At 39.7% G+C, this 27,238-nt stretch overlaps 1 protein-coding gene across 1 annotated transcript; it reads left to right on the top strand.

Annotated features, from left to right (window-relative positions):
* SMPDL3A (sphingomyelin phosphodiesterase acid like 3A) lies at positions 1 to 26,528 on the top strand. The gene is made up of 8 exons (XM_060753273.2): positions 1 to 297; positions 8,206 to 8,419; positions 10,523 to 10,667; positions 11,907 to 12,003; positions 12,911 to 13,089; positions 13,766 to 13,946; positions 22,850 to 22,974; positions 25,027 to 26,528. Exons 1-8 carry the CDS (start codon positions 201 to 203, stop codon positions 25,342 to 25,344), a joined length of 1,356 nt encoding a protein of 451 aa, XP_060609256.2. The 5' UTR covers positions 1 to 200; the 3' UTR covers positions 25,345 to 26,528.
* Positions 26,529 to 27,238: the final 710 nt, after the last annotated feature.

Below are 27,238 nucleotides of genomic sequence, written 5' to 3'. Positions count from 1 at the left end.
GGGAGAAGGGGGAAGGGATCAAGGATTCAGTGTCAGGGCTTCCGTGGGCGAAGAAAGAGAAAGTAAGCCCTGCAGTGCAAGAGAAGGAAGGAAGGAAGGAGGGAAGGAAGGAAGGAAGGGGCCGCGCTTGTCCTCCTCCTCCTCCTGAAGGCGTCACAAGAGAGAGCTTCTCCCGGGACGGAGGCGAGGCTGCGACGGGTATGGCGAGCCCTTGCCTGTGGCTGTCCCTTTGGGGGCGGATGCTCCTGCTCCTCCTGTGCGCCCTGCCCCTCCGCGCCGCGCCGGCCCTCCGCCCGGGTGAGTGACGCCCCCACCCCTCTCTCTCCCTCCTTCCTTCCTCCTTCCCTCCCCCTCCCCCCCGCAGGCCAAAGGCCGCTCCAGGACAGGCAGGGTCACCTCCGGCCCGCGACGTCCAGGCGAGCCAAGGAAGAGGACGAAGAGGAAGGGAGGGAGGGAGGGAAGGAGGGAGGCCGGGCTGGAAGTGGCCCCAGGGAACCTCGCTTCTGCAAAAGCCTGGCGCGCCGGCCGGAGGTTTCCTTGGCTGCGCCTACGCTGTGGAACTAATGCAGTCTGACACGGCTGGAGCTGTCAACAAGGGAACCCTGGGAGCTGGGTTTGGGGAGGCCCCAGCACTCTCCCGCAGAGAAGGCTTACGGGTCTTGCCAAACTACAACTCCCTGCCATGGCAGTCCCAAGTGCTGTCAGACTAAAGTGTAGAGCAGTGGTTCTCAGCCAGTGGGTCCCCAGATGTTTTGGCTTTCAACCCCCAGAAATCCTCACAGATGGTAAACTGGCTGGGATTTCTGGGAGTTGCAAGGCCAAAACACCTAGGGACCCACAGGTTGAGAACCACTGGTGTAGAGGCACCCCTTGGCTTGGCACAACTTCTAACATGCCTATCCAAATGCTTTTTACATTATGACTAGCAGCCCCCCGCCAGGCGTTGCTGTGGCCCAGTCTAGTGATCTGGAAAATAAAGTTACGAGAAAGTGTTGGTTTCTAATATATGTAATTTCTTGGCTTGTGGGTAAATAGTATTTCTGGCTGTTTCTTTGTCAGTGTTGATGTGGAGATTGTCTGGTTTGCCTACTCTGGAACATGCAACATATAATTGTCCTTCTTTAGGGGTCCCTTTCAAATCTGTGATACTATATGTGTGTCTGTGTGTGAATCATATGTTTATCTATCTATATTCTATGTCTGGATGGCTCTTTGTCAGGAGGGCTTGGATTATGCATTCTTGCCCTGGTGAAGGAAGTTGGACTGGATGGCCTTAAGTATTTTCTGTTGGTCATGGGCAGGCATGTAGCCGGGGGGGGGGGGGGGACGGGGGGACTCGGGGGGGGGGGGTTCAGCCCCCCCCCCCCCGAAATTTTCATGGTGGTTCGCGAAAAGGCCTTAATGGTGCATTATTTAAACTGTTATGTTTATTCATATCATGATCTGATCACCATACTCAATATATCCCATATGAATGGGGGTATTGGGTAATGATACAAAAGGTTTGCTAGGCTAGACCCTCTTTCACTCAGACTCAGCCCCCCCCCCCGAAACTCACCCCCCCCTGAAAAAAAATCAGCCACCCCCCCCCCCCAAACGAAATCCTGGCTACGGGCCTGGTCATGGGGGTTCTGTGTGGGAAGTTTGCCCCAATTCTGTCGTTCATGGGCGCCAGAATGCTCTTTGATTGTAGCTGAACTATAAATCCCAGTAACTACAAATCCTAAATGTCAAGGTCTATTTTCCCCAAACTCCATTTGTGTGCATATTTGGGCATATGGAATATTTGTGCCAAGTTTGGTCCAGATCCATCATTGTTTGAGTCCACAGTGCTCTCTGGATGTAGGTGAACTACAACTCCCAAACTCAAGGTCAATGCCCACTAATCCCTTCTAGTGTTTTCTGTTGGTCATGGGTGTCCTGTGTGCCACGTTTGGTTCAATTCCATCATTGGTGGAGTTCAGGATGCTCTTTGATTGTAGGCTAACTATAAATCCCAGCAATTACAACTCCCAAATGACAAAATCAATTTTTTTTTAGTGATGGTCACTGCTTGAGTTAGTAGGTATCTTGTGGTTTTTGAGTTATGTTAATCCCACAAATGAACATTACATTTTTATTTCTATACATTGATGCCCTGATCATTTTAATATGTTTTGCATGTACGGTATATCATCTTTCAAATGGCTGTTTTAGGGGCCTACATTATCTGAGTGTAGACTCAGATAACCCAGTTCAAAACATGAACTAGGTTATCTGAGTCTACACTGCCATATATTCAAACGTGGGATTTTCTATCTTGATATTCTGGGTTATATGGTCGTGTGGAAGGGCCAGCTATTGTAGAATTAATGCAGTTGGATACCTGTCATGGCTCAAAGCTATGGAATCATAGGAGTTGCAGTTTGATGGTGCACCAGCACTCTTTGGTGGATACAACTCCCATAATTCCACAGCATTGAGCCTCCTCTTCCCTTCTTGTTCTCTTGTCTTGGGACCCTTCTGCATTGCCGGATAATCCAGGTTATCAAAGCAGAAAATCCACATTGTCTAATTTGAACTGGATTATCTAAGGACCTCATCACACTTGAGCATGGATACCCTTTCTGCCTCCTGCGGAATTCTGGGGCTTTTAGTTTAAGGAGGGGCCTTTAAACTGCTCAACCAGAGAGGTCCTGGGCCTCACTAAACTATAAGTCCTAGAATTCTGGAGGAGGCAGAACCCGGATTCAAGGTGGATCCATGCTCTGGTGTGATGGGCTATTCATCCACACTGCCATATAATACAGTTTAAAGCAGATAATGTGAATTTTATAGAGCTATTCATCCACACAGCCATATAACCCAAAATATCAAGACAGAAAATCCCACAATATCTGCTTTGAACTGGGTTATCTGAGGGCCCTTCCACACAGTCCTATATCCCAGAATATCAAGGCAGAAAATATCTGCTTTGAACTGGTTATCTGAGTCCACACTCAGATAATGTGGGATTTTCTGCCTTAATATTCCGGGATATAGAGCTGTGTGGAAGGGCCCTGAGTCCACACTGTGATATATTCCAGTTCGGATAATGTGGGATTTTATTCAGCTATGTGGAAGGGGCCTCTAAGGAGCCTAGGTTAAGGGGTTTTAACCCAACCAACATTTAGGCCATTGTGAAGGAGGGTTGGGGGAATAACCAGATTTTCAGGTTGCATCAACATTCCTGTGGTAAACTGCTGTGCAAAAATGAGCTAGGAAATAATGGGATTCTTCTCCAGCCCGTCTAGAGTGAGGCTGAATCCAGACAGACCTTTATCCCAGGAGAATCTGTGTTTAAAAAACATGGATTTTCCTGGCGGCCTGTCTTTTTGAGGTGGGTGTCCAGACGTTCTCTTGGGACTAGCCCAAGAGAAAGTCTGGAGGCCCTCCCTCCCCCAAGCCCCCAGTAATAAAAACTTACCAGACCTCCATTACAAGCCTCGGCAGGCTTTCCCAGCACGTAGAGATGACGTGCCAGGAGACTGGGGGGTGGGGGGGGGAGAGCGATTTTCCTCCCCTCCACCCTCTCCTGGTGCATCATTTCTATGCGCTGGAAGAGCCTGCTTATTTAGCCTGGTAAACTGTTGGAATAAGGAGCGGAAATAGTGGATTTATCCCACACCTTCCAAGAAGGCATGGAATAAATCTACTATCAAATTAATTTGCTACAAACCAGGGTTTTTGGAGGGGTATTTGGACAGCCCTTCCTTTATTGCGGGAGTTACTGCAATAAAGGTCCTGTCTTGATGGGCCCAGAGTAGTTTAAGTACTGGTATCCTGGAGACCAAGGTTTGTATTGCACCCAGCCATGGAAGCCCACTGGATGACCTTGGGCAAGCCCAACACTCTCAGCCTCAATTTACTGCAGGTTTTCTGTTCTTGACTGGTACCACAAAATAAAAACATGCTTTTAAAGCAGGGGTCCTCAAACTTTTTAAGCATGGTCCCTCAGACTGTTGGGGGGGGGGGGGGGTGAAGGGCAGACGGTGGTTTGAGAAAAAAAAAACCCATGAACGAATTCCTAAGCACAATGCACATATCCTATTAGTAATGCAAAAAATGAAGGAACAATACATTATTTAAAATGAAGTACAGTTTTAACTAACATAACCTTACCAGTATTTCATTGGGAAGTTTGGGCCTACTTTTGGCTGATGAGAGAGTCAAGTTAATCGGAGTTGTTGTTGTTGTGTGCCTTCAAGTGTTTAGGACTTAGGGCAACCCTAAGGCTAAAGTTTAGGGCAGAGGCCAATTCAATGGTTTTGGAGGGCTGCATCCAGCCCACGAGTCTTAGTTTGGGGATCCCTGTTATAAAGGATGGGGTTATACAGCAACACAGTATAGTAGGTTCTGCTTGCAACAACAGTCCAAAGAGCTGTAACAATTAATGTCAGACTTCTGTGCATAAAAGTTTTGCTGTATAGGAGCATTCAACAGAACTAAGGCAACTTCTTCCATTCCTTCCTTCCGTGTCCCCAGTCTGGCCTGCACTTTCTAAGGCCCCTTCTACACAGCTGTATAAAATCCCACATTTTCTGCTTTAACCTGGAATATATGGCAGTGTGGACTCAGATAGCCCAGTTCAAAGCAGATATTGTGGGGTTTCCTGTCTTTATATTCTGGAATATATGGTTGTGTGGAAGGGCCCTAAATCATCCTGCTATCTTCAGATGCATTGAAGACTTCACTTCAGTTGCCAGTGTTGGTGTAAGATTAATTTACCAGTGCATTTGGCTTCTGTATATGGTTTTGAGGAGAAGAGATTCATCTGGTCCATTGTCCCAAGCAGCAAAATGTCTTGAGTTGGCATATGTTATATGCTGTATGAAGAGATACAATTCAGGAATGGTTTTACCGTCTAATCTGTTCTATTTAGAATAAGGTTATGGCTTCAGGGCAGACATGACAATCAAGCTTCAGTTGAATTTCAACTTGTCACACAGATGCTAAAAGGACAAGATATTTTTGTGGAGACAACAAGGGAGGTTTTCAGAGAATGTGACAGGGATCATTTGAATAAGCTAAAGTTGCCTTGCTGTCATCTGGATATACGTATTTAGTCCTAATCCGGGTTACATTGTTTAGAAACATGACCTCTCTTGATAGAGCAAAACAGACCATTTTATAAGCTCACCTCACTGGAGGTAGATACAAAGTGTACTGATGATATCTGGCGCATAATCGAGAAGGATACATTTTTAAAGCTCAGTGTGCTGAAAATGACTAGAAAAGATCCCAGTGATGTCTGGCACACAATGCACCAAAAAGCCATTTCGTCTAGTGCAGCTTGGGCTGGGGGACTTTTCTTTCTCTAAAATGCTAGGGACTGAACCCATTGACTAGAATTGTTTTTTTACTGAAAGGTCAGCACAAATTGGTAGCACCAGTCCTTGGGCCACCACTTTAAGCGCTATAGAGATAGCAGAGTGTTTATCTCCACCTTTGTTCTCTGATGCTTCCATGTACTCAAACTTTATTTCAGGCACAAAATTATAAAAGATTATGTATAATATGTATATGAAACATAAAATATTTTATGTTTAGACTTGGGCCCCATCCTTAAGATTATGTACACATGTGCAAATACAGGTGTATGCAAATTCAGAAAAAAAGCATTTTGGATAAGGGATACTCAACTTGTATTTAATTAATACTCTTTCTCAGTCCACAGACTCTGAATATATAACCTTTACATCTCTTTGTGCCCATTAAATTATATGGTGTTAATCTTCTGTGTCCTTTAGTAGTTCTTACTATCAGGACTGTTGTACTATACACAATGCAACACATACCAAGCAAATAACTACTCAAAGGATAATAAAGAAGGTTGCTGTTGCTGAAGGTATGCAGTGTTTTGAGTTTATAGAACAGAACAAGGACTTTGAACTCTCCCTCAGTTTTATGTTCCCTTCCTTTATGTTATCCAGTTCCTAAAGAGTTGTATAGTGTCAGGCTGTTTCTTCCTTTTCCCATCAGGGTCTAAAACCATTTTACCCACCTCTATTCCAATATGTAATTATCACAAGGTTGGAAGGTATCTTAATAACAGAGTGAGTTAGGACATTATCCCACCAAGGGTGGGGGAGGAGAGTGTCATATTACTGTGGCATTATGTCCCGTTGCATTATAAAATAAATCGTATCATTTCTCAGATCCCATCATATGTTGTTCTTTCTTGCCTTTTCTCCCAAAATCATCCATTTGCAGTTCCCACCCACTCCATTTTTTTAAAAAAAGAAAACCTTGGGGGGAAATTTTTTTTGAGGATACTTGGCTTTTCCCACCAATCCTGCTACTCTGGAGTAGACCTGAAGTAGATCTTAACTAGACACCACTTTAGGAATAGTGGATTTTCCTCTCAATCTCAGTACTCTCCATTGCAAAAGTCTGAAACTTAAAAAACGTGCAGTACCACAACTTGAATAGTTAACAATAATATGAAGGCAAAATGATAAGAAAAACAAAAACATTTTGAAATTTTGATATTTCTAATAATTCAATAAATTTTTTAAAAAATTACCAAACCAGATTCATGAAGCAGGATTTTGGGACAGAAATGTCAGTACTTGGTAGGGGACCACCCTTACAAAGCAATTAAATACGAGAAAATTTGACACATCCTATCTCTCGTGTCCCCCCCCCCCCCCCCGGTTACTCCAGTTACATAGTGATTCCTGAGCTCCCGGCCACATTTCCTGACATGTAAGAAACACTTTTCTAAGGCGGCATGACAGACGCATGCAAGAATCCCCCCTACATCATGAGATGGGCTCGGCCATACATTGTTTTCAAAGTGTCTAGAAATGAGAGGGTACTGTGTGGGATAATGCCCTTAATTTTGTCTTAGCTCTCAAATTCTCTCAAAATGCACAAGCCAAATTTGAACTTTTAAAAATCTCTTCTTTCCTATTGCAACCTTTTGTGTTGTTGTTGCTAGGGTCTAAAGCAGCCTCATTGGTCATCACTTATGGAAGGTGCAATGATTGATTGAGTCTCCTGGCAATTTCAGTTAGGGTTGACCTACACTATAGAATTTATGTACTTTGACACCACTTTAGCTGCCATAATTCCAGTATCTAAATAATTTGATTAAAAATCCAGGAGGGCGTGCATTTTCCACTCTGTGTGGATGCACCCCGAGTCCACACTGCCATATAATCCAGTTCAAAGCAGATAATGTGGGATTTTATATAGCTATGTGGAAGGGGCCTAAGATAATCTAGTTCAAATCAGATAATGTAGATTTTCTGCTTTGATAGCCTAAATTATCTGGCATGTAGGAGGGGCCTTTGTGTAACTACTTTTTCTTGCTTTTCCCAATTCTTCTAAAGCAGAGCTTTTCAAACTATATGCCATGACATGTTAGTATGTTAGCTGCAGTGTGTATGCATGTTGCACAGACATAACAAGAAACCTGTGAGTTCATGTGAAATAATCAATAAAGCATATATTTTAAAAATGTAAATGAAAGATTTTCATGAGTTATGTTGTGTCTCAGTACATTTCATTATTACAATTTATGTATGAGTCTGTATCTCTTTAAAGGGGTTGGTTTAAATTCCAGTTTGCTAGTAAAACTGGATTACTGTTTCACGAAATGATACATGTTTCAAAAGTGTGCCGCCAATATAACATGTTTGGAAAGTTTGAGGTAAAGGTTTTGAAACAGCAAGGTTTTTCCTTTAAACCGTTCCCAATTTTTAGAATATCAAGGACTGGCTGTTTTTTTCTTCTTACTAGATCATTTATTACTATAAATAATTGCTAGAAGTGATTGCAGGCCCACAATTCAAACTTTATGTTGGTTAAAGTTGTTCTTAATTTTAAACTGGATTATATGAATCTGCAGTGTCAAATGACCTGGGATAAGTAGATAATCTGGGATCAGATCCTGTGATATAGGGTTGGGTGGCTCCAGCCTAAATTATAGAAATATAATATTTCATATTTTCCATTCATAAAATTGGTAAATCCAATGGAGTACAACATTTTGTGGTTAATAAATTTTGTAGTTGCATCCTTTTTACTTGCTGGCAACATACTGGTCTAATGAATATGTTCTAAGTAGTGTTTATTTACCCTGACTTTTAATTTTAGGGTTGCAGTATTCAGTAGCTCTGCCTTTTTTACAGTAGGAAAAAGTTATATTTAACTTCTGTTATTTTTCCCCTCTAAAAACAGGGAAGTTCTGGCATATCACTGATTTACACCTGGACCCCACCTACCACGTTGCAAGGAATCACACTCGGGTTTGTGCCTCTTCCAAAGGGGAAAATGCTTCCAACCCTGGCCTATATGGAGATTTTATGTGTGATTCTCCATATCAACTTATTTTATCAGCTTTGCAGTACATAAAGGATTCTGATCAACAGGCATCTTTCATGATATGGACAGGGTAAGTAAAGCTTGAAACATCACAACAAATTTATATAAGCGAATTACATCTTCTTCTTCTTTTTTTGTTACAAAAACTTTAGGAAAGAAATATGTATTCTTATGGTTTTAAAGCCCTGAGGTATGAAGGTGTTGTTGTTTATTTGTTCAGTCACTTCCAACTCTTCGTGACCTCATGGACCAGCCCACGCCAGAGCTCCCTGTCGGCCGTGGCCACCCCCAGCTCCCCAGTCAAGCCAGTCACTCCAAAGATGCCATCCATCCATCTTGCCCTTGGTTGGCCCCTCTTCCTTTTTCCTTCCATTTTCCCAAGCATCATTGTCTTTTCTAAGCTTTCCTGCCTTCTCATGATGTGGCCAAAGTACTTTATCTTTGCCTCTAATATCCTTCCCTCCAATGAGCAGTCGGGCTTTATTTCCTGAAGTATGGACTGCTTGGTCTTCTTGGGGTCCAAGACATTCTCAGAATTTTCAGAGGTATGAAGGTATTACAATATTTTCCCAAAGGTATTGCAGAAATGTTACTTCTGTAGTTTGTTTTTTTTTTGTCGTGTCTGGAGCGACGTGAGAAACTGCAAGTCGCTTCTGGTGTGAGAGAATTGGCCGTCTGCAAGGACGTTGCCCAGTGGACACCCGGATGATTTGATGTTTTTATCATCCTTGTGGAAGGCTTCTCTCATGTCCCCGCATGAGGAGCTGGAGCTGGTAGAGGGAGCTCATCCGCCTCTCCCCGGATTTGAACTTGCGACCTGTCGGTCTTCTGTCCTGCCGGCACAGGGGTTTAACCCACTGTGCCACCGGGGGCTCCATAAAAGGGCTCCATAAAAGGGCTGATTCCCCATCTCTCGAGTGTTAAGTTAGGATGTACTGTATTGCAGTCTCTTCTCTGGGTTGTTGTAGGTTTTTCGGGCTGTATGGACATGTTCTAGAAGCATTCTCTCCTGACGTTTCACCTGCATCTATGGCAGGCATCCTCAGAGGTTGTGAGGTCTTCTTCTCTTTCTCCAGATCTCACATGGAAACAAATGAAAGCATTAGTAAAGTTCCTTTTTCTAGACAAGTTGGACAGGAATACTGGAAACTGAAAGTTGCACATGCTGCTATTCTTTTTAATTGTGCAATTGGTACTAAAACAATATCTATGACACATGAAATCCTTTCATATTTGTTTATTGGTTGTCCTGACATGACAAATACAAATATTTGTTTATTTCAAATTGTTGACATATGTTAATTATAGTATATGGGCAGTCCCCAAGTTACAGACATTCAATTTACAAATGACTCACAGTTTAAAAAGTGGGTAAGACAACAGGAAGTGAGAGAAATCTGCCCCTCAAAAGGGAAATTATCATGGGGAAAAGACATCTCAACTGAGGACCCTTCCAGACAGGTCCTATTTCCCAGGATCTGATCAGAGGTTTTCTGCTTTAAACTGGATTATATGAGTCTGCACTGCCAGATAATCTGGGATAAACAGAAAACTTGGGATAAGATTCTGGGATAAAGGGCTGTGTGAAAGGGTCCCGAGGCCCCTTCCACACAGTTGCATAAAATCCACATTGAACTGGATTATATGGTAGTGTGGACTGAGATAACCCAGTTCAAAGGAAATTTTGTGGATTATCTGCTTTGATATTCTGGATTATATGGCTGTGTGGAAGAGCCCTGAAACTTTCTCTCTAATACTTGTTTCCACAACAAACCATTTTTTTTAAAAAAAAAATCAAATTATCACCGGGACAGAATGCGAGGTGAAATATTTTGAACAGAGGCATAGACAGGAAAACCAGCACCACAGGGGTATTTATCCTTCCCTATGCCATCCAAAGCACACACACACACAGAGACACACAGACACAGACACACAGACACACACACAGACACACACATGGCTGGGGTTATCCTTTAAAATGTACCTGTTCTGACTTACACACAAATCCAATTTAAGAACAAGTTTACAGAATCTGTTTTGCTCATAACTTGGGGACTGCCTTTATATTGTTCTTTATACGTCACACTGTACAAAACAAATTAGTTTAATTTCTAAAACCACAAACTAGTATGCAATTTTTTTAACTTCTGCTTTTCCTGTTTCCTTAAAGAGACAGTCCCCCTCATGTTCCAGTGAAAGAGCTGTCTACAAAAATAGTCATTGATATTATTGGTAACTTGACTTCTACCATAAGAAGCTTTCTCCCAGATCTCCAGGTTTTTCCTGCATTGGGAAATCATGACTATTGGCCACAGGTAAAACATGTTTCTCAAGTATGTTAATTGTATATTAGCCTGATACTCTGTTAACTTACTCATGCTGAATTAAGTGGCATTTATTCACAAGTAAATGTATATAACACTGTTTTAAAACTTGATATGATATATATGATTCAGCAATTCTTTACTTGCTTGCAGTTTTTTTAAGAAGAATTTTTTTTACAGGGCCTACATTTCAATACAGGAAATACAACGGTACTATTATTATTTTTCTTGCGTGTCAGTGTGGACATGGTTTTGGTCACTTGATTATGTCCCAAACGTTATGGACTCCAAGATTTGAAAATGCCCTTGAATTTCAAGACCCCCCCCCCCCTCCCCAGGAGAGAAAGGTGGCACATATGGCAAATTTTTAAGTTGTGTCTTTACACAGGACTGTTTGGACCTGCTGGTATTGAACTGACATATAGATCTTGAAATTCAGCTGAATTTTAATTGCTAAAATAATTAGAAGTTTGGAATATTAACTGATAATGTCTAGTGGAAAGATCAGCTGAAACATCTACTATTATATATTAGTGCATTTGAGCCTCAAATTGTTTTAAATGCATTGGTCTTTTTTGTTTTTTAAGTCTAGTAATATCTTTGGCTTATAACCAGACTTTCACTGCTTGTATTTTTACATCATGATTCTTTGCAACTGTGGTTCATAGTAAAAGAATAAACATTCTGGAAGTCAACACTATGCAATTGTTCCTAGTTAGTTCTTCTTAATAGCATGGGTAAACAAACCATGGTTTTGCTGTCTGTGATTTGTTCTGCCTGACATCTTAACTGGGATTTCTTCTTTGTTGTTGTCTGAACAAGTCAGAAACTAAGAAACAAAGGAATAGCATAACTATTGTTATGTTATTGCTGAATCAGCTTTTCTAGGGCCTTTACTATAGCAGGGTGCACTTGTGGATATCTTAGCAATGCAATAGGTTTTACAATGGCTTTCTCAAAAATATTCCATGTTATCTGTGATTCCATCAAAAAGTCAGGCTTCCGCATGGAGCAGAATGAGATAATTGAATTAAAGGTGAAAAAATCGATGTACACTTTTAAGCCCAATTGACCAGCCTGAGAACACATTCCCTGCAGATATGGGTGCCATACTGCCTATTGTAGATCCCATTGTATTAGTTAAGTTATACCTTTGTAAGTTATATTTGGCCATGTTTCATCGGTTGCATTTGAAGTCTCAGGTCTAAGGAGAGATGTCTGTATTTAAAGGACCAGATGCCTGTGTCAGCCAATGAAGTTTATAATGCTGCAGCAGATTTCTGGAGACCTTGGCTTACTGATGAAGCTGTCAGTACCCTAAAAAAAGGTAACAGTGTTCATTTAATCAATTTCCTGGGTTGTTGTAGGTTTTTTGGGCTGTGTGACCTCTGAGGATGCCTGCCTCAGATGCAGGTGAAACATCAGGAGAGAATACTTCTAGAATATGGCCATACAGCCCATAAAATCTACAACAACCCAGTAATTCTGGCCATGAAAGCCTTCGACAATAAATTGATTTCCTATTTTTAATTTCCTGTGTTAATACAAATTACATTGGAATGCTAAACACAAGTTTGAAACTTGGATTCTCTCCTTTCTGTTGCTGAACTATCAGAAAAGCTGATCATTCTTCCTTGCTGATGGAATACAACATTTTGTGACAACACCCACCATGTTAAATGTTTTCATGATAGATGTGGCTTTTCTCAGTAGTGTTTACATGTTTGTGTTAAACAAATTATTTCAGGAAATCTTCTAACTTCCTTTTATAATGCAATATAAATTGTTACTTTTGTGCTTTGATTTTTTTTTACTTCTGTACTGTTACTGTTGAACAGTAATATTCAGAAAGTGTTTTACAAATCAGTAGTTTCTCTAGTGTGATAAACTTCTAAATCTTAAAAGTAACTTTGAAGCATAACCTGATTATATAAAAGGAAAGCAAATATACTTTCTATCCTATCTTCCTATCTAAATCCTTTAGAACTTGAAGGGTAAAGTGAACCCTGTATTTACAAAATAAAAATGCAGGAAATAAAAACCAAAATGACTAAATCTATTTTTAGTTCAAAAAACATTGTAAATTTGCAATTATGTGAATGTAGAAGATGAACAATGGATGGATGATTATTTCAGAGTAAAATCATTGACTGTATTTTAATCCTAAAATGTTTGCTTTTTCCAACTGATTTGATTGAGAACAAAAGACATAAATTTGGTCTTTTCCTCTACAGGTGGCTTTTATACACAGATATTTCATCTCAACCCATCTGCTCAGCCTCTTAGGATAATAAGTTTGAATACAGTCTTATACTATTCTCCTGACAACATGACTCTGAATATGACAGATCCAGCAAACCAGTTTGAATGGCTGGAAAATGTACTAGAAACAGCAGAACAGAACAAGGAAAAGGTAGGCATTATTCAGATGAAACAGTAATAGTGAGATAATTCAGCAGGAAGGCTGTCTTCATGGACTTTTGCCTGCTTTGCAGGGGAACCATGCCAAATACATGTCTGATGATGCAGCTCCCTGCTTCTTATGTGGGTTAAATCTTTGTGTCATCAGGACTGCTGACCGATAGTGGTTCAAATCCAGGGAGAGTCGGTTGAGCTCCCTCTGACAGCTCACGCTCCACATGCGAGGACATGAGAGAAGCCTCCCACAAGGATGGTAAAGCATCAAACATCAGGGCATCCCCTGGGCAATGTCCTTGGAGACGGCCAATTCTCTCACACCAGAAGCTACATGCAGTTTCTCAAGTCGCTCCTGACACACACACACAAAAATGTGGCAGTGGATATCCACAAACAATCATCCATACATAAAATTTAAGTGCAAATGTAAAATCCCAAGAATTGATGTGGTGAAGACAAATTGGACATTGGAGATATTTTTTTGTCTAAACATGTGATAGAGCTGAAATAATACCCATTATTGGCACTTTAGGGACTAAAACATTTCCATAAAGGAAATGTAACTTGTTGAGTTTGGGATCTCATAGCATAAAAATCAGACATAGCCAATTAAATACAGGAAATAATTGATCAAGTGAATTCCCAGTGATGCTTGCATTCTGATTCCCTAGGTGTATGTGATAGGACATGTACCAGTAGGCTACATTCCTTATATGAGAAATACTACTGCCATGAGGAAACACCACAACGAGAGGTTGATAGAAATCTTTCGGAGACATGGCAGTGTTATCGCTGGACAGTTTTTTGGACACACTCACAGAGACAGTATCATGGTTCTCCTTGATGAAAAGGGTAAGGACATTTGTGGGCAATGATGTGTTTAGCTGGTTTTGTGGGATAGTGGATTCTGACACTGTTGTTTGCAACCTGAGATTATACTGCCTATAAGTCAATATTCAGGTTCACAATGTTTTAAACAAATACACAGTACACTTCATTTGTTCTTTCCCTCCTTTTAAACATTTTTAATTTATTAACAACATGCATTGTATATTATTTTCTGCAAAAAAAGAAGAGAGTTTTTCAGTATTTAGGTGGAATCACTTGTTCTTATGGTAATAATTTACTCACTCTGACATTTCTTAATTCTTAATATCAGATTCTCAAAACTACCTCATGAGATAAGTTAAATCTTTGACATATTTGAACCACTCTTTTAGATACATAGAGTGGAGTACAGTAGGGAAATAGTTAAAGATTTCCAGCACTTTATTGCATGTTTATAGTGTGCTCCTAAAGTATTTTAATCTAAACATATTAAATGAGAAGAGTCACAAACAAGAACTAAAGCAGAAATTTAGTATACAGTAATTCTGATTTTAATAGCTTTGCGGGCCAGCCACATAATACTGATCAGCCATTCAGTATGAACAAACAGATGGTTAAAGGTGTAGGGGTAACTATTCCTAGTAAATGAATGCCTTACAAGCTACTTTGAAATCCTCACTGTATAATATATTTGATATTTTCCCACTTAACCATTATATTGCCAATTCTACTGTTTGCCATTTTCAAGAAGCTTGGGCCTTACATTTCTACAGAATCTGGAAATGCTAGGTATACATTTTGCACTTGAACACTGAATACAGTGTTGGCCTTCTTGCAGAAATCTGAAGTCTTTCCTACCTATATTTTCAGTGACGATAGAAAAGTACACTGGCTAGTTCCTATTGTATAATATGTCAAAGGCAATGTTCTCAAACTAACTCAACATATTCAGTTTTCTTGTGTGCTTCCTGCATTGTTATTGTCCTTCTGCACTGGATTTCCTGCTGCTTCAAAGTTAATTAAGCCAGGAGAAGAGTGTGAGGGTCAAAACGGGGTGGGATGTGGAACATATTCATAACTATATGCATCTTACACAGTGCTGGGATAAGATAGCTCCCTCCTTTCAAATGTATACGTTTGTGCTTGAAAAGAGAAATGTAAATTATTTAAATGTAAAATCCTTCAGCTAAGTATTTTGTTTCCCTGCAGAATTATTAGTTTAGTATCAGTGTGCATTTTCTCTTCTTAATAACTCTCTGTAATGGTGGGAATCTGGAATGAATTGCATTAGAAAGGAATTGGTGCACAAAGGGGGATTCATTTGCGTTCTCTTCTCAGCTTCTCTTTCTTTCGCTCCCTAGAGTTAGCTGAAGAAAGAAAAGCTTAGAGGCACAAATGTAATACGTTTTAAGGGGGGGGGGGGGAGTCTACTTCTGGTCCTTAGTAGGTTGAGTTTATTCCAGGAAAATCTAGGTTGAAATGTCAACTTATTCAATAAGCACACTGGCTAGAAACAGATGCAGGCCTCGTAGTTCCTGTGAATTTGTTGTATAGATTATAATGTGCCATAACACTGCACATTATTTCAATGTCTCACTGATATTTTTTTTGTATTGATTTTGTAACTTTCTACTAGGATATGATATAAGCTATGAAACGCCCAATAATGAGAAATAAATCATAATAGCATTTAGAACAGTATTAATGCTATCCTTTGAAGTTGCACTGAATAAAGTAGGATTTACTTCCAGGTAAAGTTTTGTGGCTGAGAGTAAGGTACAGACCACTGCACAGCAGTTTGCAGATGACTATTGCAACCCACTCTATGTGGGGCTGCCTCTGATGACTACCCGGAAACTTCAATTAGTCCAATGATTGGCAGCCAGGTTGCTCACCCGAGCTGCGTACAGGGAGCACACAACCCCTCTGTTACACCAGCTCCACTGGCTGCCGGTCTGCTTCTAAGCACAAGTCAAAGTGCTGGTTTTAACCTTTAAAGCCCTAAACGGTTCTGGCCTAGTTTACCTGTCTGAACGTATCTCCTGTTACGAACCATCCCGAAGTCTAAGATCATCTGGAGAGGCCCTGCTCTCGATCCCACCGCTATCGCAATCACGATTGATGGGGATGAGGGACAGGGCCTTCTCAGCAGTGGTCCTCCGGTCTGTGGAATTCCCTCCCCAGAGACATCAGACTGGCCACCTCCCTCCTGTCTTTTGGAAGGAAACTCAAGACTTGGCTATGAGACCAAGCGTTCGACCATTGAATAGCAGCAATGTGGAAAGAAGATTTAAGCAACTCGTAATAATAAATTGACCCAGATCTAGATTTGGATTTTAATTGGCATGTTTAATCGATTGTTTAACTGACTGTTTTTTAAATAATTGTTTTTAATTAACTGTTTTAATTAATTGTTCAATGCATATAATGGTATTGTTGAATGTTTATAATTGTGACAGCAACAGATGGTGCTTGCTGTGAGGCCTCCCTGAGTCCCCCCTCAGGGGTGAGAAGGGCAGGTTAAAAATGCAGGAAAAAAATAATGAAGCCACTCAGATCTACTCAGACATAGATGCTATAGTTGATACACTTCCAGTAGATGTAACCTTGGCTCCAGTTTGTCCACTGTTATTGGGTACTTTTTGATTTATGCAGACCAAGGACAGGATCTTTGGAGAGGTGAGAACCACAACATGTGTTCTAGATCCTTGCCCTTTCTGGTTTATCAAATAGGATAGAGGGGGCTGGCAGAGTGGATGAAGTAAGTTGTCAATGTCTTCATAGAACAAGGCAGCATTTCAAGTTGCATAAATGAGGCAAATAATGAAGCAATTTTTTTTGAAAGAGCCATCCTTGAATCTCTTCATAACAGTGATTGGCCTCTATCCAATCTACCATTTTTTGGGTAACTTACTGGAGCATGTGGTAGTTTCCCAATTCCAAGTGTTTCTAGATGCAACTGATTATCTAGATCTATTTCAGTCTGGTTTCATACCTGGCTATCGGAAGCAAAAGCTTTGCTTACCTTTGTGGATGGCTTACGGAGGGAGCTGGATGGGGTGAGAGTGTCTGTATTGATTCTGCTGGGTGTTTCGGCAGCTTTCTACACTGTTGTCCATGACAAACTTCTTGATCACTTCACTGGAATGGGTCTTGTAGGTACTGATGTGTTGTCGAAGGCTTTCATGGCCAGAATCACTGGGTTGATACAAGTTTTTTGGGCTGTATGGCCATGTTCCAGAAGCATTCTCTCGTGATGTTTCGCCTTCATCTATGGCAGGCATTCTCAGAGGTTGTGAGGTCACAACTTCTGAGGATGCCTGCCATAGATTCAGGTGAAACATCACGAGAGAATGCTTCTGGAACATGGCCATTCAGACCAAAAAACTTACAGAAACCTTGGAAGCATTGTTTTACAGTTGGCCCATTGCTTCCTGGAAGGTGAACCTAGATGGTGATGCTGGGGACTCTTGCTCAATTCCTTGGCTGTTGGGGTCTCTGTTTTGTTACTCATGGTATTTAACACAGACATGAAACTACTAGGAGAAGTCTTCCAAAATTTTGAAGAGCAGTGTTTTGAATATGCAGATGGCACTCAACTGTACTACTCCTTTCCACTCCAAGCCAAAGAGGCTATCCTGCTCCTAAGCCAATGTCTCTCAACAGTAATGGACTGAGAGAGGGCAAACATCAATAGTTAATTCAGGTAAGACAGTGATTCTTGTAGTCATTTGGAGGGCAGCTTGGGTGTATTCCTGGACTCAACTTTGAACCTAGAAGCCCAGATTTCTATGGAAGCCTAGAGTGCTTTTGCACATTTAAAACACATTAGTATACCAACCACACCCATTCCTTGCAAGGCCACTGTATCCTACCTGGAACTGCCTTCAAAGAGTTTTTGGAAACTGCAGTTAAGAGCTGCACCCAGATTGTTAACTAGGGCAGATTACAGAGTCTATACCGTGCCCCTGTTGAAACAATTCCAATGGCTGCCAGTATGTTGTTCCCAGGCACAATTTAAAGAACTGGTTTTGATCTATGAAACCCAGTGTGGCTCAGGTTCGGGCAAACTGTGCCTCCCTGTATGAATCAGTCTGGGCTCTCAGATCACCAGAACCTCTTCTCTTCATCCAACCACCATCAAAAGTGATGGGGACCTTTTTGGTGGCTGTCTCTGGATTCTGGAACTCCCTTCCCAGGGAGGCCAGAATGGTTACCTCCTTGTTGTCCTTCCATCAGAAGGCCAAAACTTTTATATTTATACAGGCTTTTAAAACAGAGTTTTCACATAGGTTCTAAAAATAATACAACACCTACTAGCCCATTCTTTTAAATCAGATTTTTTTAAAAAAAAACAGGCTTGTGAGTGTTGTATGTTTTAACAGAACTGTTTTACAGTTTCACAGTTATTACATGGGGAAAAAATCAAGCAGTCTGTTTTGAGATAATCTTAAAGAAACTGAGAAAGTTTGCAGAAGGTCCACTGTTCATAGGAGATGATACTAACTGCATAATTGACAAGAAATTAGATAGTTCTGCCACAAAAAAAGAAAAGATAAGGAAGAAAGTAAAATTCTCTCTCTACTCAACAAAACAGCTTAATAGATGCGTGGAGAAAACTATATCCCAAGGAAAGAGATCATACATTTTATTCATGAAGACATGCCTGTTATTCAAGTACTGATAATATTTTAACAACAGAAAACATTTTTCCTGAAATAATAGATATATCTTTTGTGCAAATTCCATGTTCAGACTATTTTTAATACTAATAAGATGGGAATCAGAATTAAGATCATGGAGGCTTAACAATGCTCACCTCCTGAATAAACAAGTAATTAAAAATGTGAAGCAACAGAACAAATTTTGAGTGGAACAATAAAACTAAAATCGGTGCTTTACTAGCTTTAAAGAATCTTATGAGTAATTAGGCAGTTAATGGCTCTGGATACCCACTTAACTAACAACTGACACAAAATAGTATGTGATCTTGCTTAAGAGAAAGAAGGTCAAAATTGGTCTAATAGCAAAGAAGATTTTAAAAATTAAGTGAAAATTAAACAATAGTGGCTTATCCGCAAGCCCCCTCCCCCCCAAAAAAAATCAGGTTAAAAAAGCAACCTGGTTTACTCATGAATTTTAACTAGTTAATCAAATCCCAATGCTAAGTCTATGAGAAGCAAAAACAGTTCCTCCAGAACTGCAAGCACATCTCAACCAAATTTTGATAATTTATTCACACTATCATTATCTACTTTTCCACCAATTTACATTGCAGTAGCAACAATAGCTCACATAGTGGAAGCAACCAAGTTTTGATGTAGTGGATGTTTAGGCAGCATTTTAGACATAAAGACAAAGTAATCCACCAAAACTGACACCAGAATCAGACTCCACAGGTTAAACTTCATAATAAAAACTCGAGTTTAAATACAATTTATGATGTTTTCAGGTACATAACAACTATGATAATTTGTGCTTTCTTTAAAAGTGTATACTTTTATTTCAAGTATTTTTGAATAACTAGATACAAAATGAAAGGCATTTTAATAGTTTTAAAAATATAATAATGTGTGTGGGTCATAGATCTTGATTTTTAGGTATTCCAATTTAAAGTGAATATATATGTGTGTGTGTGTGTGTGAGAGAGAGAGAGAGAGGGAGAGAGAGAGGGAGAGATATCTTACAAAATGCTGTATCTCTGATTTTAATCAACATTTTTTCATGAAATTGAATGCAATGATAGATGTTATTATGTAGTTGCATTTGTTTTTTACTCCATGTAAACATCATTAATATTTTTGAAATATTACTTTTAAAACTTGAAAGTAGTCACATCACTGCTCTCTTTATCTCCCCCCTTTCAGAGCTCTCTCTTACATTCCACCTTCATGCTTCTTCCACTGGGATATAGAAGGAAGGCATGAAAGTAGATATGGGTCATTCCAAACATAGTTGTCTTACTAGGCAATTGTCTGCTAACTTGAGTTGCTGTTCTGAGACTGAAAGCCCTGTTAGTTGCTGCTAGTGTTTCCTTTCACCCAGCTGACTCCAGAAGATGCCTAATCATTTATCAAAGCAACTGAACATTTTTAAGTTTTGCATTTTGTTGAGCTGTACAGTATGGTAGTGAGAACACTTAAAGAACTAAAAGAGAGTCCTCTATACAACAGGGAGACTTCTTCCCAAGCTGGACACCTTATAGCTGTTCTGAATGCTGAATTTGTAATAACCATACACATCCTTAGAAAGCTTATGTGAGCATCCCTTCAGCTTAGCAAAACATTACAAAGAGTAGATATGGACATTTTCTGTAGTCTGCAACATGGTGACAGTCTCTTAGAAAAAGCCAGGGAGATGTGCACAGAATATGTGAATGAAAATAATAATAATAATAATAATAATAATAATAATAATCTTTATTTATACCCTGCTATCTTCTCCCCAATGGGGACTCGGGGCGGCTTACATGAGGCCAAGCCCAAACAACTAATTACAGCAGAATAAAACCAAAAACACAAACAATAAACAACAACATCATAATTACATAAAACATATGAATGCATAACAACATAAAATTACAATAAACACAATCACAGTGACAATGGGCAGGCTACATGTAATGATTAAAAGAGAAACTAATTAAAACTGATTAAAAACTCAGGTGAGATAAAGGAAAAGCAGGTTATTCGCAGAGGGGGGCTCATTAAAATGGGGGTTGTGGAATTCTTAATGCAGTTTTGAAACAGTTCAGTTTCTTCAGTTAATAGTCACCATGTGAAGAAACCTCTAACTCAGCCATAATAATAATATTTTCAGTTTTTGTGTAATTTTAAATGAAAGATGGGCCAGATGTGAGGTCCAGAGGTGAATTTGCTGTAAAGCCCTCCACAGCAAGCCCAAATATCTATGTTGATATCTGCAGCCCCTCTCAAACTACTGAGCAATGGTGACATCATATCACTCCATGTTGCTGTTTTGAATGGGATTGCAAGGGAAATGGAGATATTTGGAGTGGTGAAAGGCTCAGGGGCATTATTTGGGTTGGGTGTTTCCACATTTGATGGTTTTCTGTGCAGTTTTCAGATGAATTTGCCTGGAAATTGCACCAAAGTTTGGGAGGTTCAGGGTCTGGAAAAGTGATATCATGTAGCCTGGGGATTGCATTTTCTCCACTCCAGAGGCCCTTCGAGACAGGGCAAAAACCTGGGAGAAAGTGGGTGATTTTAATTCACTTCCTCCTGGGTTTGTGTGTCCCTACCCCTAACCCAAACTCTGGGCTTTCCCTTGAGGGGTGGCTAAATGTCATCTCAGATCAACCAAAGGTTGTCCTGGGATGGCATCCAGTCCCCCTCCCCATTTTCCTCCAAAAAGCTTATTACAGAGGTGGGGGGAGGGGAGGAGGGATTTCTAGGAACCCAAACAACTGAGATGGCTATGGGGGTGAATTAGTCCTGGTAATCAATCCCCAAAGGACTTACCAGAAAATATCTGGACCTTAAATCAAGGTCTGGATCTTTCCAGGTGTTTTATTAATCCAAAGCAAACTGGGAAATCACAGTTTTCTCTGGATTATTTTGGTTTTACCCGAGGCATCATTTGGACGCTTCGGGTAAAAGCATTTTATGCCTGTCTGGAAGGGTCCTAGGTTTAAACCATTTAATAAAACTTTATTTAATATAATGTAACATATGACTTTTCACATTGTGGGTTCTTTTCAGATTCTAATTGTAGAAACTGACAAAAGTGGGTTAGGCAAGTCAGGGAAATGGAGCATCAAATTTCAGTTAAATAACCCACAAAATCTCCTTCAGTTAACAGCAGGTTACACTATTTGAAGGGAATGCATAATACTTTCAGCCAGAAAAGCTGGCTGTGTAGTAATTTGGGATCTCCGAAGCATTAACAAGTCCAGTATGCTTGCCTAGCTGATCTTTAAGCATCTGCAGTCCCACTGCCACTTCTTTTTGTTTGCATGTAAATTAATAGACAATTAAAGCTTCAATTGATTAGTGCTGTTAATTGGTGTTCATTTGGAAGTAAGCATGACAAGCTGATTTCTATGGGATTTATTCCAAAATACATGTAGAACTGCAGCCAAAAACTTGGGACCTTAAGTAGAATGACGAGAAATGGTGATGTGATGAGTTGAAATAGAGTTTAGTGATGTGAATTCTGATACAGTTTGAATTATTTTTAGGATGAGTAGTTTGCTTCTGTACCCCCCCCCACCCAAAAAAAATCAATATATTTTAAAAAGCACATGAAATAGCTTTTCACACCCACATAGTTCAAGCTTATAAAGTTTACTTACATCATGTTAGTGACATTCAGTAGTGTAACATAGGCCTATGCATGATCTGACCATTGTGGAGGGAGGAATTCACTATCTCAACTGCCACCTCCTGAAAATCCATCTCTGTCTTGCTGACCTTTTCCCCAACATGGTCACATAATTAGTGACTAGTGAAAAGCAGCCCAAAAACACTGTCCAAAGTACATATAATCTGTAGAATTAATGTAGTTTCACATCACTTTAACTTCCATTGCTCAATGCTATGGAATCCTGGGATTTGTAGTTTGGTCAGGCTCCAATACTTCGGCAGGGAAGGTGAAAGACCTTTTAAAATGAACACTCCCATGATTCTATAGCATTTTGGAGGCCAAGTTGGATGGTTTTTTTTAAGATTTTAAATTAGAGTAAAATATATTTGGCATTACCTTATTAAATCTTATTAAATATGATGAATCAGTGCATGAATAATTAGTTTCCATGTGTGGTTCTTGCATTAAAACTTTTCACAATGTACAAAGGAACTAGCATAATAAATACTGTATAGACACCCATTTTACCACCAGTACAGTTTAATTAAGATCTTCCCCACATTCATTTTTTTCATCCTCAACCTTTTTTTTTAATTGTTCAGGAAAACCTATAAACTCCTTGTTTGTGGCACCTGCCGTGACACCAGTGAAGGCTAACTGGGAATCAGACACAAACAACCCAGGAGTGAGACTATACCAATATGATCCTTCTTCATATAGTCTACTGGTAAGTCTAAATAGAACATATTGATGTTGTGTGAATTTCAGCAGTTAACATTCACCTTTCATGATATGTGCAGAAGCAGAAAAAAATCTGAATATAAAGCTTAACACTATGATAATTGAGACACTGGAATTTTTTCCCCATGTCAGGAGCGGCTTGAAAAACTGCAAGTTGCTGCTGGTGTGAAAGAATTGGCCATCTGCAAGGATGTTGCTCAAGGGATGCCCAGATGCTTTGATGTTTTATCATCCTAGTGGGAGGCTTCTCTCATCTCCATGCATGGGGAGCTGGAGCTGACAGAGGGAGCTCAACCTGCTCTCCCTGGATTCGAACCACTGACCTGTCAGTCAGCAGTCCTGCCAGCACAGGGGTTTAACCCATTGCACCACTGGAGGCTCAACACAGGAATATAAGTTCCAGATTTAGAACTGCTCCATTTTTTCCAGACCTTGTTCTTTGGGCTGTTTGATACATTTATTGTTTTTTTTTTCTTTCCTCACCATATATTTCTAAATCTTACTAGTATTCCAAACCTGATTTCACTTTCTTCCTTCTGCTTCTGTGAGAAAAGGAGAAAAGACAGTGTTGTGCAATTATGTACCTTAGTACTGAGTATTAATGCAAGCAAGAAGAAAGCACAGTTTTGACGTTTATCACAAGAGGCAGGCAAATTGCCATTACAGCAGGACAGCAGCATCTTTGCCTTGGACTTTCATATGACCCTCTTCCGTAGCTCCATTGGAAGGTCTTTCTTTTACAAAAGGAGGCCATTCATGGATTATTTGTACTTGTCAAAGTAAAACTTTGTAGGTTGTTTCCCACTAGAGACCAGTGGGGGGAAAAGCAACGCCGTGTGATATGTTCAAGGCAAAGATGCTGCTGTATTGCAATTAATAATAATAATAATTTTATTTCTTACCTGCCTCTCCTTGTGGCTTGAGGCAGGTTATAGAATAATTAAAACACATAAACATTGTTAAACTACCAGAAATACACATATTAAAATATGTTTCTATAAAAGATATATTAAAACATATTTCTATAAAATACATATTAAAGTACACAAAACTGACTAAACAAAAGACATGAGTTTGAAATTCATGCTTAAAACTGGCTGGGATTTGCTTGCTTTGTGTGATAAACTCCTTGGCTGAGAACATTACAGTATGTAGCTCGATCCTACTTGGAAGTTAATCTTTTTCAACAAAGTGTTGCTTCTGGATCATTGAGAAAGGTACAAGAATGGTCTTGGAAGGCACGGGATAAACTCACATTCCCAAAGTTCTCCAGACTAAATTACAGAGCTACGTCCTGGAGCTCTCCCTGCACATAGAAATGACATTTTGGGAGAATGGGGGGTGGGGAGGGGATCAGTTGTCGCCCCGCTCTCCTGGCACATCATTTCTATGTACAGGGAGAGCTCCATCAACACTGTAATGGAGGCCGAGTAAATTTATTTTACTTTTAAAAGGGGGTTGGGTCTTTGGGGGAGGGGGTAGAGGCTCCAGATGTTTTCCCAGGCCAGTCCTGGAAGAATGTCTGGACACCCACCCCAGAAAGCATGCGCTTTCTGATGTGAGTGTGGACAGGCCCCGCGTTTTTTAAACATGGATGCTCCTGGGATAATGCCTGTCTGGAAAGGCCCTTGATATGCTTATTGTAGTCTTAGGAGAAATGAACTATTTGAAACTTGTTTTCCTTTTCCAAAAGAAGAAAACTTGATTTACATGAAACTGTTTGGTGCCCAAAACTACATAAGGAGTATTTTAACAGCCATTGGATACATTGGTGTGAATTTTCTTTATATTGCTTTCCTTATGTAAAGGCTATAGCCATGAGTATTGCTTTTGTTTCTGGTCATCTTTTGCCTCCCCCTACCCCACCCACCCAATATTACTGTATGACAAAACTGATTTGATTTCTGTGGTGGGACATGACTCTTCTCTTCACTTGTGAATAATAGGCAGTGATGGCTTCTTAATCAATACATCACTCTAGAAATGCAATGAAGCAGATAAAAGCTTTGTGTACTCTTTTGTTTCTTTTAAATTCTAGGATCTTTGGCAGTTCTATTTGAATCTCACAGAAGCCAACATGAAAAATGAATCAGTCTGGAAGCTTGAATATGTTATGACCAAAGCTTATGGAATGGAGGACTTAATCCCAGAAAGCCTTTATGAAATGACAAATCGATTGAGTGCACCACATAGCACATTATTTCAAAAATATTACTACTATTATTATGTGAGTTATGATGATCCACATTTGTTCTGTGAAAAGCACTGTAGAATCAGCCAGTTGTGTGCAATCAAACATTTAGACTTCCCTTCCTATATAGATTGTATTGAACATGAAGAAAAATTGCAACTTTGAGAATAGGAACTATTCAATCTTAAGGAATTGTGCACTCTAAACTCAGTTCAGATGTAACCAGTAAATTGTATTTATCAGGCTGAGAACAAGTATTGTGTCCTTGTTAATTCCCTCCCTTTCATGTGCCAGCTTGGAAACTTTCGTTGTGCTTTGACCACAGTCTTCTGTTACATTCGACTGATCCTGATTAAGACTACATGACAACTTTCCATTTTAGATATAACAAAAAACTAATTTCAACAAGAAGATGTTAGAAGTCTGAATCCTGTGTGCATAAAGAGAAACATGTAGGCACAACATTAGTTCTTTATGTAATACATAATGATTTATTAAGCTGAATGAATCAGACCTAAACATTAATATTTTATTAATTCCTTGTGCTGGGATGTCAATTTAAAGACCTAAACATAATCAAATGAAACATCATACAGTATAAGTATCTAGGTAACTTAGTTTTTGATGTTGTTAAACAACACAAACAGTAATTCAGGCAGCAAGAACAATCATAGTGTATTCAGGGTGCCTTATGTAACCATTGCAACATTTGTGTCAGCATTTACTCTCACACATACTGCATTCAGATGAGTGAAGATTGTAGATCCGCAGACATCACAGACTGGGTTGCAGGTAGCACAGTTGTCAAGGGAAATTGTGTACCATCATTGTTTAAAATATCTATTTGTGTGTAGCCATGGGTGCTAATGACGAGCCATATAGTTCCACCCTTCAGTATATTGGAGGAGCTTTGCAAAAACTGTGGAAAACTTTGGAGAGAAAAAAACCAGAATTGTGAACTGTTTATGAAATTATAGTTTTGATTCTCTTGTCTTAAAACTTTGGTCAAGGATACTGGTGGATACAGTGCCACTGGTGCCATGATATAGTTGTTTCTTCTGGTCTCTCCCTTGACTCCATATTTCTTTTAATCTATGATTGTCATGTGACTTAAACTTCTTCCAGTATATTGTTTGGTGCACCATCTTTTATTTTGTTTATAATGTTATATTTCAAATTCTGTTTTTCCCCCTTTTGCTGATAACTTGAACACTTTCATCAAGCTGTTGTTTGAGTTTCAAATCAAAATTGTTTTCTTTTTGTGGAAGGGGGAATTAGCTGATTGTCTCCATCTCAGGAACTCACACAATCTTTTAAATTGTGTTAAAATAAACCCTGTTCGTGAAAAATACACATCTGTCATTATTCACAAGTTTTACTGCTGCTCAGTATGACAATTCTATAACTGATGGTAGTTTAGAGCAAATTACTAGATATTTTTAAAGGTTTTCTGGGGAAAACTCAAAAGCAGCAACAGCAGAGACTGAAAAAAGGAGTAGCTTGCTAGCACTTTCCATCTCCCACTTCAACCCTATATCAGTGAATTCCCAAAACACTGTTCTATCAGAAAATCTTTTGTACACTGACTACAATTGCAGGAGATTCTGGCATGATTGTTTCATTGGGTTCCTTGCAGTGGAAAAAATACCACTGGCAAATCAAATTCCTCCACTGCATCATGCCAGGTTTACTTTTGAGAATTGTCAGGCCAGTCCAAATAAAAGTTAGTAAATGGTAGGTATAAAGGAAATTTGTTTTAGTAGAAATCATTGGTCAACATTGTGTGCAACCCATAAGATCATAGAGTAAGATAGTATTTTGTAGACTGTCCAGCCCAGCTCTGGGTGTTTCAGGACCTCCAAGGCTAGTGTTTCCAAGTAGGTGACAACCTCTGCTTGAAGATTTCCAGTAGAGGAGAATCCAACTACTAATCTACTAAATTGATTCTACTGTTGAACTGTCACTATCAAAAAATTTCTCCTAACATAAAATCTACAAGTCTACCTCCTTTTAAGTTAAGACAAACAGATCTACTTCAATTCTCTACATATAGGTAGAA

Source organism: Anolis sagrei, chromosome 1 (genome assembly GCF_037176765.1).
Source record: "Anolis sagrei isolate rAnoSag1 chromosome 1, rAnoSag1.mat, whole genome shotgun sequence".
Taxonomy (NCBI): domain Eukaryota; kingdom Metazoa; phylum Chordata; class Lepidosauria; order Squamata; family Dactyloidae; genus Anolis; species Anolis sagrei.
This window is presented reverse-complemented; position numbering and strand designations above follow the sequence as displayed.